At 37.4% G+C, this 20,512-nt stretch overlaps 1 protein-coding gene across 4 annotated transcripts in view; it reads left to right on the forward strand.

Moving 5' to 3' along the window:
* Positions 1-18,768, forward strand: part of LOC105212869 (putative neural-cadherin 2) — a 245,582-nt gene extending 226,814 nt beyond the window's left edge. For 2 of the 4 annotated variants that reach the window (XM_054227233.1, XM_011185194.3), the window contains 9 exons: positions 1,291-1,428; positions 4,006-4,426; positions 4,527-5,429; positions 6,365-8,681; positions 8,944-9,114; positions 9,668-9,909; positions 16,977-17,198; positions 17,462-17,632; positions 17,780-18,768. In XM_054227233.1, coding sequence (XP_054083208.1) covers positions 1,291-1,428; positions 4,006-4,426; positions 4,527-5,429; positions 6,365-8,681; positions 8,944-9,114; positions 9,668-9,909; positions 16,977-17,198; positions 17,462-17,632; positions 17,780-18,093 — 4,899 coding nt within the window. In that variant the 3' untranslated portion in view covers positions 18,094-18,768. Of the gene's footprint in view, positions 1-1,290; positions 1,429-4,005; positions 4,427-4,526; positions 5,430-6,364; positions 8,682-8,943; positions 9,115-9,667; positions 9,910-16,976; positions 17,199-17,461; positions 17,684-17,779 lie in introns of all 4 variants that reach the window. The other 2 variants (XM_054227232.1, XM_029040673.2) reach the window with 1 other exon arrangement.
* The last annotated feature ends 1,744 nt before the right edge of the window (positions 18,769-20,512 follow it).

Here is a 20,512-nt window from a genome sequence, read left to right on the forward strand (position 1 = left end):
CGTTGCCCCGCAGCTGATGCGTTACACATCGGCACACATATTTTTGTACATGTGGCACCAATACAGTTTAAATTGATGCAAAATTGTTGTATTTCGAAATGCATGTGATTGAGCTGTGAATTGCTGACTGGCATTAAGCATTTACTTAAGCCGCTAAGCTGCATAACCAAGTTGAAAAGCATTTAAGTGCACGCTTATGCACTCAATGTGAATTTCGCATTTAATTCTACAACAAAAACTAAGGGGATTTTCTGAACAAAGGTACACAGTTAAAACGCTTGAATAATGCCGAAATCATATGCAAATGCAGTGTTGCAGAGGAAATAAATAAATTTTTCAACGAAAACTCCAAAATAACCATCGTGATATTATTATATATAGTACATACAAATACATATTTTTTTTAATTTAGAGCGAATTTATATGCATAGACGTGTGCGGCACAGACGTGCAAAAGCATGCGATTCACGGCACCATTGCTAAAAGTGAAATGTGAGAAAATAGCTTTAAAAGCGATTTGATTTTCATTATTATTTTGTTTATGGCGATAAAGTAAAAAATGCTCATAAAAAGTTCCCGAAAATTGTCCTCATATTTACGTCTAGCAAACGCGTTAATACTGGTAACTGCCATGTGTGTGGTACTTAAATACATGTATGTGTGTGTACAGGTATAAATTGCCAAGCATATGAAATGAAATGAAGTTAACAATACATTTTTGCTATAAGTTGCACATACATGTTGCATACATGTTGCTCGTACACTTTCGAAGCAATAAAATAAATAGCATATTACACATACATATGTTTTTTTTTTAAAGAATAATAATAAAGAAATATTTTCAGAGAGCACATTTTTGCTGCGCACAAAAACAGTTGTTGTAAAAACTTTGGTATTTTTCAGAGCGAAATTCTTGCTTACTTATAAATATTCAACATTTTGCGACAACTTTTATATCTTTTATGTGTAAAATACTTATTTGCAATTAAATATTTTCATTTAAATGGCCAGTATGCCAACTGTTTTTTAAAACAACTCACACATACTTATACGTTAGCATAGCTGCGCATATGAATATACCGTTTCCGATATATAAATAAACATGCACAAGTACAACAATTACATATCCACAATGGAACATAACCGCAATAAATCTCGCGTGTATTCAATAAAAATCACGACCGACTTCTGCCAACATTTCCAAACAATGTCGCACGAAACGAATGAAAGGTAATTTATGTTTGTTAATCATACTTTCTGTGTTTTGCTTTCAATTTCTCCCGGAATTAGGTTACTGCCACCGATGGCGACGTAGATAGGCCAATGAGTATTGTATATTTTCTGACCGGCCAGGGTATCGACCCGGATAACACAGCAAACAGCAAATTCGATATAAATCGTACAACGGGCGATATTTTTGTACTGAAGGTAAGCTATTTTAATGGATTTTAATTTTTAATAAGTTTAAGAACGACATAAAATACAAGCATTTACATATGTATTAAGTACGTAAACCTGCTAGCAATGCAGTGGAGTTGTGATAAATCATATTAAATCATTATCTGCTCAAGGGGTGTATGCGCGAGTCGTTAAGTTCAAATCATTTTAATAAAGGCATTAGACGATTTTCCAACTTGTCGATATATATTTTGTGGTATGATTTGTCTTTTGCATTACATATAATTAGATTTTGCGATTACAAAGTGGCTAAATTTATTTCTGACGAAATTGGTTTTAAGATTGGAGAAGAGGAAAATTTCCCTAAGGGCTAGATCTGGAGAATATGGGGAATAGCAACATTTCTTGATTATGAATTTGTACGAATCCCACTTTGCTTAAGGCCTACCCTTACCGAAATATCATGAGCGAAATGTCTAACACATTCTCATTGTTTTTTGTCAAAAAACAATGTTTATTAACACCTGACATACATTTTTTATCCAATTTTTAAAACAAACAAGATTTTTCTTCACTCAAAATAATATATCTCATAAACTAATAGTACGCCAGTTGCCAATTTTGTACACGAGCCGTTTGAAGATTAGGGCTAACTAAAAATCATATACATTTAATATTAGTAGCGACATCTATGTGTAAGCTTACGAACTTTCACCTCTCATATTAGAACAATATTAAATATAGTATTTGTGGTCTTATTGAATAATTTAATCTATTTGATTCGTCTATACACGGCTCTACCCCCAACATCTCATAAAAAATACTTTAATATTCAAATATTAACGACACATTTCTTTCATACCTATAGTCTCATCACTGTATTAATATCCAAGGACATCAATTTGCCAGCTTTCACAATATTGAATTTATGTATGAATTCGTAGTAAAGCTTACTCATAGCCTAGCAAAGTCAGCTCCGCTAAAGTGATTGGTGAGCGACAAATCGAACAAACAACTGGTATAATTCAAATAGACTGGCATAATAAAAGTGTAGAATGGGAAGAGGAGATGCAACTTTAATTAAAATTTCAAAGACATTTATTTTTTATATGAATAAATAAATTGTCAGTCAAGACATTGGAATCACCCTAGCGAATCCAATAAATACGGTACATGTATAATTAAACAGCGATCCAATGGCGACAAAACTGGGGCAAATATCCAAATACACACGTACATTGTACATGTGTATGGGTGTGTGCGCTTGCATATGTTCCGGCGAAATTAAAAAGTTTGTCATGCTGACTGAACATATCGTATTACCAGCGAAATGCTCGTTCGCATATGTCATGTAGGCAAATGTGTGCGCGCCCTGGTATGTGGGCGTGTTGACAACTGTCACCAATGAAATTTTGGTAGCGCGAGCATATGTAAACGTGTTTATAATTTGTTAGTTGTTTTTGGGTTCTCTTTTCCGCTACGCATTGCAGTCATATCTCGATGTGCGCTTATGCATTTGAAAATTTCATTTGTGCGGCGGCAATGGCGACTTTTGCCAAACGTGATGTCGACAAGCGGAATTTTAATATTGGAAAATTGCGAAGTTTTCGGCATTTGGCTTCCGATACAATAGCACAGTCGAATGAGCCAAAAATCATGAAGTTTCATGCAGTAGATGGTTTAAAAAGATATATGTAGATATGTGAGACACACATGAACGCTGAAGCATATGAGTTATATTTGTTTATGTCATGAGTATATGAAAAAATTGGCGAATATTTGGATATCCGGTATTTAAAATTCTTTAATAAAGCTAACCGTTTTAATTTAAAAAAATCTTAATTTTGAATATATATTTTCATTAAGGATTTAGGTTAGTTTCCAAATATTTAGCCATCTTATTACTAGTTTTATTTTCGTCTGCAAATATTCATTGTTCTCAGTGTTAGCAGTGTCTGGTGTCCGAGTTTCGTCGGTCTTGCTATATTCTTAATTGCAATAACTAGGCCAGGGCACGTCAACGCAATTGAAAGCGGGCGCGAGTTAATATGAGTTTAAAGTGCTTTTTGGCTTTTAGAGCTTTGCGAGTATTTAGAATTTTCAGCACTCATCAACCATAGCTGTCAACAATGGCCTCATCTCAGCTGAATGACAAGCGATAAGTAATATGCAGTGTAATAGTTGAAGCGTGGGTGGTATATCGCAAAGCAATTTGAAATTTTGGTAGCATTCTATCATTTTCACGAGCTCTTAACGGTAGACGTTAGTAAGAAGGTCAGTTTGAATTTTAGGTCGCGCCTTACTTGTGATTCCAAAAGCTGCTGAATTAAATCAACATTTTTTGTTGACATCAAATGATGCATAAGAACTTCGCTTCGTAATCGTTGGAGGGTAGCGAAACGAACAAATTATAACAGCAATCTCGGTTAAACCTGGTCCTTTAACGCAAGCGAAGTTGTGTTGTGATTTTTCTTTGATGAAAAATGCTTTCGCTTCTAATAACATGTTTATAGCCTAAAAGTATATATATATAGTATATCGAAGAATCAAAATCGCATCCTGCTTAGTATAATTAAATTTTCTTTATTTTGCAAAAAAAATACAAAGCCACTCGATCGTGATCAACCGCATGGTAGGCCACAATGGCGATTTACAGTCTTCGCCCAAGATGAAGGTGGCGAGGGATTGGTCGGATATGCTGACATTCAGGTGAATCTGAAGGATATCAACGACAATGCACCTCAATTCCCGCAAGGAATTTATTTTGGTAATATAACAGAAAACGGTACCGCCGGATTGCCAGTTATGACAATGTCAGCTGTGGATTACGACGATCCCAACGAGGGCACCAACGCCAAACTAATTTATTCAATTGAAAAAAATGTGATTGAGGAGGAGACTGGTGCGGCGATATTCGAAATAGAACCAGAGACAGGTGTTATAAAGACTGCAGTGTGCTGTTTGGATCGTGAACGCACACCCGACTACTCTATACAGGTGGTTGCGATGGACGGCGGCGGATTGAAAGGTAAATTAACGGTACTAAATATCCTTTTCAGAACATTACTTTACAACAGTAGTATTGTTATGAATATATATATGTATATATATGAATTTATTGTAATTAGGCACTGGCACCGCATCGATACGAGTTAAGGATTTGAATGATATGCCGCCGCAGTTCACGAAAGACGAATGGTTCACCGAAGTGGATGAAACGAACGGCACTGCCATTCCCGAATCGCCAATACTCACAGTTACCGTGCAAGATGAGGACGAAACAAACTCATTTCAGTACAAAGTGGTGCCGAACAGCGGCTTTGGCTCTGAGAAGTTCGCCATGGTGCGGAATAGTGATGGTACTGGTTCCTTGAAAATCACACAACCGCTCGACTATGAGGACCCGCTGCAGAGCAGTGGTTTCCGTTTTCGTATACAAGTCAACGATATGGGCGACGATAGTGACAGTGATAAGTATCACGTGGCGTACTCATGGGTGGTGGTCAAACTGCGCGATATCAACGACAACGAACCACACTTTGAGCGCGATCATATCGAAGTTGCCATCTACGAAGATACCAAAGTGGGTACAATACTAGAACAGTTCCGCGCAACGGATGCGGATCAGGCGGGCCATAGCAGAGTAACGTATCGCATTGTGCGCGCCTCAAATAAGAAACGTCAATTCTCCATCAGTACGAAAGGTGCCGTCAGCGTTCAAAGGCCATTAGATCGGGAAGAAACCGATCGGCATTTTGTACAAATACTAGCTATCGATGATGGTAGTACACCGCGTACAGCGACTGCTACACTGACCGTCATTGTGAAGGATGTTAACGACAATGCGCCAGTTTTCGCGAAAGATTATCGGCCGGTATTGCCGGAGAATGTATCGCCGCGTAAAATTGTGGAAATAGCAGCGAAAGATGCCGATGATCGAGCACGTGGCAACGGTGGACCCTTCACCTTCCGACTGGATCCTCTCGCCAGTGATGTGATACGTTCGAGCTTCAAAGTGGAACATGACAGACGTAAGTATTGCACAGCGATGTGAATATAATTATTACTTAGTGCCCAGAGTCAAAATAAAGTCTATTTATTTCTCGGGCAACTACAACTTTTAAAAAATTTGGTCACAACTATATTGGTCTCACAAAGCAAATGCGACTTATTAGAGACTTAATTGCTATGGCCCGTAGGTATCGTTGTCGTTTTGTTTGTTTATGAGAGTTCAATAAATTCAATTAATTAAATACATCTATATCATAGAGATATAGCCGAGTTCATGCTGGTGAAAACATTTACACTCTCCTTTCGCCTTACGGACTTCAAAAATATACCCCTTCTCAAATATCTCAAAAAAAATTTGACATTTTAGCTGATACTTAGAATGACTTTAAACTAATTAACTTTTTCAAGAATTGTTTCTAAATTTGACATGGAAATAAAGCGTCAAATTTATATAATTCAGAAGGTGCTCTCAACTATTCAAATATTTTCAAACTTCAGAATGTTTAACCTGTCCAAAACCCCACAGCAGATTGCTTACACCATTAAAATGTGAACCCGCTCATGGCAGCGTATTTTTATCTCCACTTGAATACGAGCAATTAGGGTAATTATATCACAATCGCTTCATGGCCAGATAGAATACGCCGCTTTAGGCATTTCGCTTAATTTGCCTGAACCGACATAAATATATTTGTCTTTATTTTTCCCATTTCTCCACAAATTACTTTTCATGCAACCCAACAAAAACAACGATCGAATGTCTCGAACCACGACTAACCGGGGAAAATCAACAAACAATTCAACAAAAATAAACGAATGCGATACTCAACGCAAATCCACTTAAATATGTCTGACAATCAACCAAATTAACTATGGCCACTCGTACAAACAAAAATTTGCGCCATCGTGCTCATCAACTTTATTCGTTGAAACCCTCGTCGAAAAACATCCGCAGGCGGCGACAATGGCAATGGCATAGCAATTGTTTCGTCACTACGTCCCTTTGATCGGGAACAACAAAAGTCCTACCTCATACCAATTGAGATTAAGGACAACGGAACACCGCCCATGACGGGCACCAGCACTCTAACTGTCATTATTGGCGATGTGAACGATAATAAAATGCTTCCGGGCAGCAAGGATGTTGTTGTCTACAATTACCAAGGACAATCGCATGACACGCAAATAGGACGCGTGTACGTACACGACCTAGATGATTGGGACGTTCCGGACAAGAAGTACTATTGGGAAGCGCAGGAACATCAACGCTTCAAATTGGATACAGACACGGGCATCGTTATGATGCGTGCGGGCACGCGTCGTGGACGCTATCAACTGCGCTTCAAAGTTTACGATCGAGAACAGGGGCAGGTGGATGTTCCGGCGAACATGACTGTCATAGTGCGTGATATCACACATGAGGCAGTCCAACAGGCGGGCTCCATGCGCTTGGCGGGCATAAGCGATGAAGACTTCGTGCGTGTGTGGGACTATACACAACATAAATTGCAGCGTTCCAAGCTTGAGCGGTTTCGGGAGAAACTAGCAGAACTGCTGTATACGGATCGTGATTATGTTGATATATTTAGTGTGCAGCTAAAGTCGGAGCATCCATTACTGACGGACGTACACTTTGCTGCACGTTCACCAACTCAGCAGCCATACTTTAAGGCAGTGCGACTAAATGGTGTGGTGCTTATGCATCGCGAAGAGATTGAGAAGGAGGTGGGCATTAACATCACTATGGTCGGCATTGATGAGTGTTTGTATGAGCGACGACACTGTGAAGGTTCCTGTACAAATCACGTTGAAATACACAATCGTACGCCATACACGGTAAGTATCAATAAAACAGCGCTGGTTGGAGTGCGTCTTAACACGAGCGCTGAATGTGTTTGCAAGGCGCGCACCTTCAGTCGTGAGGAGACTTGCCGGACACATCATTGCTACAACGGTGGTCGTTGCGTCGATACGCGCAGTGGGCCGAGATGTGTTGCCTGTCCAGTGGGCTACAATGGGCCCCGTTGTCAGCAAACGACACGCAGTTTTCGAGGCAACGGCTGGGCTTGGTATCCGGCACTGCAAGTGTGCGAGCAATCACACCTTAGTCTCGAATTCATTACAAAAGAAGCGGACGGTCTTATACTATACAATGGACCAATAGTACCACCCAAACAGGACGAATACCTGCTGCGCGATTTCATTTCCATTGAGCTGGAACAGGGCTACCCACGTTTACTCATCGACTTTGGTTCTGGCACTTTAGAGTTGAGAGTGAAAACGAAAAAGACGCTAGACGATGGTGTTTGGCATCGTTTAGATGTGTTTTGGGATAGTGAAAATGTGCGTATGGTGATAGATTTCTGTCGCAGTGCCGAAGTGTTTGAAATGGAGGATGGGTCAGCGCCCGAGTTCGATGACAATTCCTGCCAGGCACGTGGCCAAATACCCCCCTTTAGTGAAGCACTGAATTTAAATGTACCACTGCAACTAGGTGGCATCTATCGGCAGCATTTCGATCAAACACTCTATCACTGGCAGTATGCGTTTACGTCGAAAGGCTTTGACGGCTGCATACGTAATCTTATACACAATTCAGAACACTACGATCTAGCATTCCCCGCACTGGCGCGCAATAGCTATCCTGCATGCCCGCAAACAGACGAAGTTTGTTTGAAAACCGAACACACAGCTCGTTGTTGGGAACAAGGCAATTGTGTTGCCAGTCTAGTGCAAGCCAAATGCTACTGTCGACCCGGCTGGACGGGTCCCACCTGCAACTTACCCACCATACCTACCACATTCAAACCGCAGAGTTATGTCAAATTTGCGCTGAGCTTTGAACCGGATCGCTTCAGCACGCAGCTGCAATTGCGATTCCGTACACGCGAGCAACAGGGCGAACTATTTAGAGTTAGCGATCAGCATCAACGTGAATATGCTATACTCGAACTCAATCGCGGTCACCTGCAGCTGCGGTTCAACTTAAATTCGATGCGCGCCGAGGAAAAACGATTACAATTGAATGACATCGCTGTCAACGATGGTCAGTGGCATGTGGTGCGTGTTAATCGGTACGGGTCGGCGGCTTTACTGGAGTTGGATGGTGGTGAGGGTCGGCGTTACAACGAAACTTATAATTTTGTCGGTCATCAATGGCTTTCCATTGACAAGCAGGAGGGCGTGTATGCGGGCGGCAAAGCGGAATATACCGGCGTAAAAACGTTTGAAGTGCAATCAGATTTTCAAAGAAGTTGCCTGGACGATATTAGGTGAGTGTGCTTGAAATGTTAATTAAAATTTTGTGCAGCATATTGTTGCCTAGAAAGAGTTCAAAAATACCATATGTAGTGGAAGTCCACTAGAATAGTGCGCCTTATATGAAAGAACCGATACGCATATATTCCGATTTATATATACGATTTATTCTATTACTTTTCAAAACAAAAGTATTTTTTCGCTCCTTCCCTACTTTAATGTAGTTACTTAACATATTTTTCAACTATTCTATTGTTCTCTTTTCCACCTTGTTAGATTGGATGGCAAACACTTGCCACTGCCACCTTCGATGAATGGCACACAATGGGGTCAGGCGACGATGGCGCGCAATCTGGAGCGTAACTGTCCATCAAATCGACCATGTTCAAACGTAATCTGTCCGGATCCATTTGATTGTGTCGACCTATGGAATGAGTACGAATGCACGTAAGTATGAGAGACTCCGTTAGCATGTAAATTTATTCATGACATAAGTAGACACCATTCGACTCAACGTATATATATATTTATATGTAAATATAAGAGTTTACTGTACAAAGTGCTTCCGCACTCTATTAGATAGACAAATAGTTATGAATACACCGAAACAGTGTGTCCAAATCACCTACTTAGGTATTCTTAACGGTCTGAACGGTCAAATTACACGAATGACTAACTAATGAGGCATGAAATGTAAAACTGACTAAACAATTACCAGGGTGTTTAATCAAATGGCAAATCTAATGATTTGTTAGAAAGAAAGATAAAGTTTATAATAGATTTTCTAACACCTCAAATAGTTAAATCGGGATTCTCCAAAAATAATTCAAACAAAAGAAATCACATAGTTATTGTCAGTAACGTTTCAACTCACACAAATTTTTCACCAACCGGACTTAGACCTGATTCTTAACTATAGTTTTGATTATTTATTTCCAACATTAATCCACTTATTTTAATTCAATTTGCTTTACTTTCTCGTTTTATCTCCAAATTACAGCTGCAGTGAGGGCCGTATCATGTCCGCTGATACGAAGGGCTGCGTCGACCGAAACGAATGCCTCGACTTGCCTTGCCTGAATGGAGCGACATGTATAAATCTCGAACCGCGTCTCCGTTACCGCTGCATCTGTTCCGAAGGTTACTGGGGCGAAAACTGTGAGTTGGTGCAAGAAAGTCAACGCCTCAAGCTGAGTGTGGGAGCTCTGGGAGCGATTTTCATATGTCTCGTTATTATACTATGTGAGTAGATTTTTATATAACCCAAAATGCGTAAATTATAATCAATAAGTCTTCCTATAAGTGAGAGTTCAATATGTATTACAATTTTCCCGGCAAATCTAAAGCTTATTCTAAGAGCTAAAATTTTTTTAACAGAGTTATTGGTCGTGACAGGGCCACTTATTAAAAGTTCTAAGTTCTATAAAACAAATTATTCCGGGTGAGTTTAATTTTTTCACAGTCAATATATAAGTGGAAAAATTTCCGGAGAAGTTGAAAATGTTTTCTTGTTAAAGTAAAGTTAGGTATCATTTCGAATATGGTCTGAATGGTAGCTTTTCGATTTTGAAATTCAGTCAATGTCAATTCTCGAACAACTCAAACAGTATGTTTGAAATCAATCAAAAAAACAAAATGATATTTACTTATATAATGACAAGCACGCTGTGGTATTTAAAATGCTTTTGTTTCTCTTTGGCAACTCGAACAAGTTAAAAAAGTGGAATTCCACAAATACGTTTTCAAAGATTCTCTGTTAATTTCATAAATTGATGACATTCGTTTTTACTGTTATTGCTATTAAATCTCTAATTTAATATAAAAGCTTTTATAAATGATTACATTATATATTATTAAACTGATTGCCTATTAAACCCATAAAATATGATGATGCGCCAATTAGCTTTGGAACATTTTCTTTGTAGCTACGGTTATTATGTTTTAAATTAACTTAAATATTTTAATTATCTCATTTACTTTAAATCCACCTTCGAAGTTAGCTTTTATTAAAATCAGCGATAATTTGACATCAGTACATTCAACTAGTTGAATGTTTAATTGAATATGTGGATCTCGTTAAGCTAGTGATAGGCATAGATGACTGCATACATATAGACACCATCCCTGCCACGACTTGCACCACACACCCGTAATAATTCTGCAAAGTTTTAAGCTAATTACACTTGGTGGTATTTTTTAATTGCCAATCCGCAAAATTACGGGCAAACCGCAGGGTTCACTTTAATCGAGATGGTTGGCATTAGTCGTTGAAGAGGGGTTGACAAATTTACGTCCCCAATATGAAGTGCGAAAGTCATTAACGAATTTCTACGTGCGTGCCACGCTCTTTGTCAAATTGAATTGAGTGAAAACTGCGCTTAAATTAAAATAAGCAATCAACGCAGTTTGTACTAGATAGTAGCATGAGTCTGTATTTATAAAATTAAATTCAGAAAAAAGTTAAAAATGACCATCATAAATTATTTGATGGTTTCATTATGGGCCGCCCATCGCCTCGTGCCTTTGTTGCTTCTTTTATTAAATCTATGGTATCTATGTGGCGTGGTGATGAAGCAAACAGAACAGAAGAAAAGAAAGAAGTGACGCAGAAACGAAAAATTTTAAATTTTCTCCTCGGTGATGATAAAAAATTCTCACAGAGTGAAAGAACAAACAATAGAGGTAGTGCCAACAAATGACATCAAATAATATGACTCCGCCAAAGCAATCTGAAATGAAATCACCAAAGACTCACAATCACAGTGGGGTGAAAAGAAAAATAATGATTCGTATAATGAATAAGGCGTTTCCGTGTCATTTGTGCGAAGAAACAAACTTCAAAATTAAGATTTTATAAAAAATGGTTTTAATGAATAATTTATAATAAAATTGTAGTTACACACATATATATTTCGGCACTCGGAAGAATCGGCGAAAATTTCATAATGAAAATGGCTTAAACAAATATGGACTAAATCTAGAATAAGACTATAATCCTATTGCTATTTTCTTTGAACACCATCTGCTCGATGAGCGCCACGAGTACTAACAAGACAAGATATGGAATGTCAAGTCATTTTAATATTAATAAGAATCACCGAATCTTTTGTTATCTGACAATTGAGGAATGTTTTGAATAATAGATACGCAGATTAGAAAAGGTGATGCAATTAGTGGTAATTAAGTGGAAAACGTGTAGAGGTGGATATCATAAATAACAATATCATCGTGTCATTTAGATACTTCAAATTAATATTATGTCTACACATATATGTACGAAAATAAAATAAATTACTTTTTTGTCTACAAAAAACACTGTACCCTTCTAAAATAAGGCTACTATTTACACAAAATAAATAAAAAAGAAAACCCAGACCAGACTTTTTTCGGTTCATCAACATTAAGAAAATACATAAATCTATGGGGCAAGCAACCAGATTCGGCGCACGAAGATAGCGGACTCTGCAAGGAGCAGTGAACACCATTCGCGTTTAATGAAGCTAATTAAATGGACAAGTAACAAAATAATGTTGTATTACAGCGCTAGGAATAGAGCGTTGCTACAGAAAGCACAATGCATAAGTTCTATTGTGTTAAGGAAATAATGACAAGTAACTACAATGAATGAACTGTGAATTGAACGCAAATACGACTAGAGTGACAACTGGTGTAAGAAAAAAGGAAAAGAGAATACGTGTAGAATTATGAGAGTTCATCACCATTAATGTAAATTGCATGCTATAAAATAATATGTCTAAATAGGTATTTGCTTATCAATGAGTACAGAGGATGTTGAGTCCATTTCCTAAGTGTGGTTGGTTAGCCAAATATTTGTTAACAGCTGAAGGCTGCTCCAATTATTGTAAACTTTGTACTTTTCCGTAGAATAATTGGAATCCAAAGTTCAGCGGAAGTTTATAGTTCTTCACCGTAGTCAGGTGCTGGTCATCGGGAGGGTGTTTAATTCAATTACCGATAAAGTAAAATTATTTCATATATTTCTTTAGAAACTGCTCATTGTAATTACTCCAATTGTATACTTCAAATAGGGATAGGACATATTCTGTCATATTTGTACAGAAATATTCCAATAGGAGTGGTAGATATATTTGATAGTGCTCTAGAAGAAACCATATGAGGTAAAAATATTAATTAGCCACTGTTTTTAGTCAGGAGATTCAATAATCTTAATATGCATAAATTATATACTCTCTAAAAAAATTTCATACATATGAACCTAAAGCCAACATAAGGATAATTTTAATACCAAGTCAGTTCCAAATAAGAACAATTTCTTACTTTTCTTAGTTTTTCATCCTAAGTCCATTATTCTCTGATGAATTCTGTGGGAAATAATATCCCGTTCTTATCTCCCATTTTACAAATATATTTATTTCTTGTTATTATATCATACTCCAAGTATTACTAATGAGTTGTTTTCAAACTGCTTCATTTGTGGTGGAAAATGTTTTAAGTAAATTTGAAAATTAAATTATCTTTATCACTTTTGTTTTTGCAACGTTTGTTTTGCAAGTTTTGTGCAACACAAAACTGACCAAGCTGTACATCCCTTCTTTGAAACTTTTATCACCAACTGGGTGACCAGTACTCCACTTCATGGCTAAATGTAACTTGAAACTTTAAGCTACCAATGGAGATATTTCGAAATGAATGAGGGAAATACCACCCCAGTTACTTGCACCAAAATCAAGTAGTAGCAGACAATCTGGAAAATGACAAACGGCAAAGTTTCTGACTTTGACCAAGTAAGTGTTAAAGCCACATAGTTGCATGTATATATGCGTGCTCAGGTATGTTTGTATGTGCACACATGTTGCAAGCAACGGAAGAAGCTTAGAAGTGAAAGGAAGCAACTGCATTTCGTGCATCCTTCCATACGAACACTTGCATTTTTACTTTCTCCAACAACTTCCTTCCTCTAATATTTAGCCACTCGGTCTCGCTCTCTCACACAATTTTCGCTGCCTCTGACTTATTTCGTAAGCTCCTTATAAACACTTTCAAGAAATACATGAAAAATAACCACCCTTACCGCTTAATAATGCACCACTTACATAATAATTACACTGTGAGAAGAAAAGTTTTGCGACACGCAGGTGCCGACAAACGCTTAAATGGTGGAAGCGACTTTGGGCAACTTATTGCATGTAGCAAATTAAGTTCTAACAATAGCCTTAGTCTAAAGTTTTGCACAATAGACTGCCAATGCAAGTACGTAGGTTGCTAATCAATTCATTTCTGTCCTCATAAATTTAGACAACCCTCGCTAACTTAAGAAGTCACAAAGAACAAGAAATTTAAGTTTCAAGGTTAATAAGCTTCATACAAGCGAAGTGCTTCATGGGAAGCTTAAACAAATTTTACTTTGGTGGTATTATATTTGTCAACACGGTGTTGTTGTTTTACAAAGAAAATTCTTTTAGTAGATTATCAAATATAGACATTAAATTCACAATAAAAAAGCGATATATCCCTCTGAAGTAACTAGGCGCCAGACAAAATATTTTAATAATTGCAATTGACTCTATATGATAAGAAATCGAACTTAACCTTCATGCCAAACCAAAGACATGCATTCAACTTTCGAGTTGCTGTCAATTAGTTCGTGAAATATTGCATTTTGAGGAACTAAACGTTCTCAGAACTCTTCTCGCTAAGATGGAATTTAGCAAAAAATGAGATGAAGGACATACACTTGACTAAAATTGTATCGTAAAAATGGTAGATCGCTATAATCGGTTTTTCGCCCTGGTTGACAACTATGTTGGGTAATAGAAACGAATTTCACCTGGTATATTTTGTTGCTATCCGACTTATGTTTATATATTGATTTCCCGCAACGAGCCTTTAAACTGTGGGAGTAGTTGACACTAAACTAGAAAAATGGATCACAATTACTTATGTTGAATAAGGCTATACTATTTCTTAGTATTTACTTACAATAATCATAAATACATTTCAAATTCATGATATGAACAATTTCTAGAGCCTAATGTGGCCAGTGTTTCAATCAAATTCGCCTCCTTAGTTTAGTGTTATTCTCAGCTGTAGTGCTGAAATATAATAAATTGAAAATTTTACCAACTATAAAATCTTTTGGTAAAGTTTTAAAAACTTTCAAAATTTCCAAGCGTTCAAATTTATCAACGTACTCTAACTATGGTTTTTAACAAATAATTAATGCACTTTTCTATTATTTGTTGTTGTAATGACCGCAATGCAACACTGCTTTTCAACTTACTCGCTTTTATTGCTCTTGCAATATCAAACTTCTACTCCCTGCTACTTACTTCAACTTGCTAAGTTTAGCCTTGAATAATTCTCTAGTTTGGAGTAACTCTTTCCTTTCTCTTAGCTCTCATTGATTTTTGTTTTCATTAACTCTTCATTTGTTTTCGTTACCTTCAACAATGTTGACAGCAGGAAAGTTTTAATCAGTTTTATGTGCCACGTTTTGTAAACAAGTAAAATCTAATTATTTCGAGATGGAGTAGAATACGTGTACTTTCATGTTGAATTAAATGAAAGCCAAGAGAGCAGCGCTATTTTGAGTTGTGAACGGTTTTGGGTAAAAACATTACATGCGATATTGAGAAGATCAATAAGATAAAGTTGTAGGATCTGTAAAGAGAAATAATGTGAGTCCAATTCATTGCAAGAAAAGTATTTTTATTATTACCAGTTTTGAGGCATTAGTTAAGCTGCCAATGAAAGCTTTTCAAAAGGCAAATAAATTATTAATTAATAGACTAATATTGAGAAACTACCGAACCTCTGAAACCTTATCCTCATCTTTAGTGCATTACATTATATTCTCTAAATCTGTATTAAACGTTAATCATTTTTTTCTTCAGCAATAAGTTTATGAAAACTCTCTAATAAAATATTTAATAACAAGTAAGGAAGGGCTAAGTTCGGGTGTAACCGAACATTTTATACTCTCGCAATTTATTTATTTAACTTTATTTATATTATATAATACACAATTTGACCCACATATTCGTCATATATATTGTATAAAGTCCATTGAAAGTTGGAAACCCTAATATTAGGTTAGAAGTACCGAGGTCCTTATGTTCGATATATGGGGCCTTAAAACCCTATGGTGCGATTTCGGCGATTTTTAGAATGGGGCTGCCACACTATAAACATAGTATTTGTGCAAAGTTCTGCACCGATATCTTCACTAGTGCTAACTTTATATATTGTAAAGTAAACGATTCAGATCGTCTTCAAAGTTCTGGTAGCCTATTTTCACAACATATGATTGGGATGTAAAGAAACTATTACAAACCAAGTTTCATTGAAATCGGTCGAGTAGTTCCTGAGATATGGTTTTTGACCCATAAGTGGGCGACGCCACGCCCATTTTCCATTTTGTAAAAAAATCTGTGTGCAGCTTCTATCTGCCATTGCTTATGTGAAATTTAGTGTTTCTGACGTTTTTCGTTAATGAGTTAACCCACTTTTAGTAATTGTCAACCTAACTTTTGTATCGGAGGTGGGCGTGGTTATGAACCGATTTCTTTCATTTTTGGACTGCATTAGGAAGTGGCTAAAAAAAACGACTGTAGAAATTTTGGTTTATATAGCTTTATTGGTTTGCGAGATATGTACAAAAAACTTAGTAGGGGGCGGGGCCACGCCCATTTCCCTAAAAAAATTACATCCAAATATGCCCCTTCATAGTGCGATCCTTCATACCAAATTTTATTTCCATAGATTAATTTATGGCTTAGTTATGGCACTTTATGTGTTTTGGGTTTTCGCCATTTTGTGGGCGTGGCAGTGGTCCGATTTTGCTCGAAAGCAACCTTCCTATGGTGCCAAGAAATAAGTGTGCCAAGTTTCATCAAGATATCTTAATTTGTACTCAAGTTACAGCTTGCACAGACCGACGGACAGACGGACGGACGGAGAAAGTATAATAAATCGAGTATAATATGAATCGAAATGAATTGTTCGAATATTTTACTCTGCCACTGATTCTAACTCATTTCACAAACGAGAATATCTATTCAGCTATCTAGCTTTGTTATTTTCTCATGTGATTTGCTCTTCTCATTTCCCGGCTGGAACACACAAAAACCACTTGCAGTTTAGAATATTTATATGCCATAATAGTTCATCGGAAAAATATAGAAACGTACATTTCCAAATCACTTAAATCTTTTAAACCAATTCACAAAAGCACTTACCACGCAGCACACACATGAAAACTTTTGAATTGTTGAACAAACTCCACTCAATGAGCATGTTTCTCAACATTTTTTTTGTCTATTTTGCAGTACTTTCTCTACTGTTCGTGCTGTATAACCGCAAACGCAAGACAACGAAGAAGAAACGTGCCGGCCCGGAAAAGGATGTACGTGAGACTGTTATCAGTTATGACGACGAAGGCGGCGGCGAAGACGACATGACAGCATTCGATATAACACCACTGCAAATACCCATCGGCGCCGGCGGTAATATGCCACCAGATATTGCCACCTGCAAGATGCCAATAATATGTGAGTAGAGATAGGAAATTCAATACACTGTAGCAATGTAGTTATGGATAAAGTTACTTGCAACCACGCCACAAATGTATTTGAAATAAAAGCACGTATAATATTATCGGATTAAGTAATGATGGAATAAGTTAATACATTTGTATATATAGAGATAGAAATAGCGTAGAAACTATTATTTATATTTGCGAAATTATTTGTCATTCCATAACTCATTTATGGATCAATTCTAATCCGATTCCCCTACCGCATGTAATTAACAGATCCCGTTATGACACTGTTGCCCGGCCAAGAAGTGAATGTCGGCTTTCTGATGGAGGAGCGCAAGAAACGCTTCGACAAGGATCCGAACGCGCCACCATTCGACGACCTGCGCAACTTTACCTTCGAGGGCAGCGGTAGCATAGCCGAGTCGCTGAGCTCCTTGGCCTCAGGTGCGTACCGGCACACTCCGACCACCGTCGCCACCACTTCTTTCATGCACTGTAATTTTTGCTAATGTTGTTATTGCAATTATCAGCAATAAAACAACATGTTTAGATTAACTGTCGCGTCACCTACTCACACATATTTCCTTGCAGGCACCGATGATGAGAATCAAGACTACAACTATTTGACGAACTGGGGGCCGCGATTCAATGCACTCGCCGCCATGTACGTGCATCACGACCGTACGAAGCTGACGCGCGTAGTGGCGACAAACGAAGTGGCTATAACTTCAGCTGCTGCAGCGGCCGTAAAGGGAAGTACAACGGCCAATATTTTGGGCGTACCGACGGGGACGGGAATCGTTAGCAGTGCAGGTATGTTGACAAAAACGACAGCCGCCGTAATTGAAGAAGAAGATGAGGATGAGGAAGACGAAGATGAGGAGGAGGGCAATGTGGCGTTATAAAATTAGGCAATGCAACTGACAACCGAAGATCGTGTGCAATGCGTTCGTAAAAGTCGCAACTACTAGCAGGCAAACACATGAAACGTTGCACTGGATTTAAAAGCAACAAAATATGTCTTTGCTGGTAAAAGCTAGTGGGCGCCTTCGCAGCGCCTTACGGTAAAGTACGAGCATGTGCTCGTTCCAATGTGTTGGCTATGAAACGAATGGGGTAATTAAGGTCAAAGCAAAGGAAATGCATACAGCTACATCGTTTGTCAACGTATGAGTGAAGTTTCGGCTTGTGCTCATTAGCAACAGCATAACAAGCAGGCAATCAAAGAAACTGAAAGCGAAAACTCTTAAAAAATATTTGTAAGGAATTTAAAATACATTTGAGAGGAAAATATTCCCGTTGGCAGACGATTCTGCGTTTCACAAGCGCTTAAGGCAACTTTAAGACTTTTCAATATTTCTTCGCTTTGTTTGACTTGAAAAAAGACACTTCATTCGAAGCACGACTGAGAATGATATTAAAAAACGATAAATCCCCGTTAGTTATGTGCTGTCAAAAACAACAAATGTGGTTACTTTGTATAATCAGCGAAGCAAAGGAGAGCCACACAGAAATGCCAACTCAATTGTAAAATAGTTTGTAAATATTTTGATTAAAAACCAAACGACTAATAATAATAATGTTAAACTAATATAAACTAAAATAAATTTAAAAACGGTAAGCATTGATGTAATTTTAAATTTCAATACATAAACTACAGATAAGTCTAACAATGTCTAAGGGCGGTAGCATAGTGCGAACGACTACTAGTATAGTTAAATGAAATTTAACTTAATTTTATGCTAAGCAAGTAGTTATATGATACGTACATGAATACAAATCAAATGAAACAGTTTAAATATATAATTTAATGAACAAAATATATTTCAAAGTATAATAATAATAGATAATAGATATTAAACTATGCTGATATATAAAAAAATAATTATAGTTAATAACTAAAAAATGAAAACGAAATATTTCTGCATTTATTAGAGCAAGCATAAACATTGATTTAATAAAAAATACAAAAACTAAAATAAAAATAAAAATGACATCATAAAAACATATTATATTAAATTTACTTATATAAATAATACAATATGTAACAGTGAAATCAAAAATGGAATTAATGAGAACAAAACTAAATTTAGTTATTGAATTGTTAGTTAGCAATAAGGATATTGATTTTTTAATAATAACGATAAAATGGTAATTCAAAAATATAAACCAAACAAGAAATATATAAAACAACATTTGCATTTAATTTCATTTAATGTCACATGAGCGCATTCGAGCGCATTCGAGCGCAGTTAAGCGCAAAAGCAGGTAAGCATTGCAGAGCACATAACCATACAAAGTAGGGAAAAGCACAAAAACGAAAAAGTGCTTGGGCAAAGCCATCACATCAGCACGTCATCAGAAATTAGTTCCAGCTGTTGCCTACTACCATTTTGTGTGCTACTTTTTGTCTTCATGCCTATTGCCTTTTCTTGTGCTTAATGATCCTTTGAGGCGAGCGTCGTAAGCACCATAACAACACAGTTTCAAAGCACCATAACAACACAGTTTCAACTAATCAGCCAATCGCCCAGTGTGCTGCCAGTCGAATGTCACATAAAATGTCACTCAAATGTGAAAAGGCACGAGCCAGTGTCGACTGGGTGAGAGCGATTGCTGCCGGCGCCTTAAAAGGAAAGTTACGGCAAAGGCAACAGGAAGGCGCACAAACAAATGTATAGTTGTTTTCAATGGTGGTCTGTTCCAAGCGTTGGGAAAGCATTGTAAAGTTGGCGATTTATTTCTGTTTACTAAGCTTTAGTTCAACTTGTAAGCTTGAAAGAATTTGAGCATGTAAGTATCGAGCACAGAGCAACGTTCATTCTTCTAATTCGCAATCTAGAGACTATGTAAATTTCCTATCTAAATACGATTTGGCGAAAGAATATAATATATTGGTGCAATATCACCCGGAGTTTCCTTATAACTTATATATACGGTTCATTTGTAGTATACTTTCGCAGCAAATTTCCAGAATGGCGCACTCTCATATTTCTTTTCAAAATGCTCATTATTCCCGCCTTGATGTATGGGGCCGAAGCGTGGACAATGACAACATCCGAGGAGACGACTCTTGGGGTTTTCGAGAGAAAGGTTTTACGTAAGATTTATGGTCCTCTGAACATTGGCAACGGCGAATACCGCAGACGATGGAACGATGAGCTGTACGATTTATACGACGACATTGACATAGTTCAGCGAATAAAAAGACAGCGACTCCGCTGGCTAGGTCATGTTGCACGAATGGATGAAAACACTCCAGCTCTGAAAGTGTTCGATGCAGCAACCGCTGGAGGAAGCCGGGAAAGAGGACGACCTCCACTC

Source organism: Zeugodacus cucurbitae, chromosome 3 (assembly GCF_028554725.1).
Source record: "Zeugodacus cucurbitae isolate PBARC_wt_2022May chromosome 3, idZeuCucr1.2, whole genome shotgun sequence".
Taxonomy (NCBI): Eukaryota; Metazoa; Arthropoda; class Insecta; order Diptera; family Tephritidae; genus Zeugodacus; species Zeugodacus cucurbitae.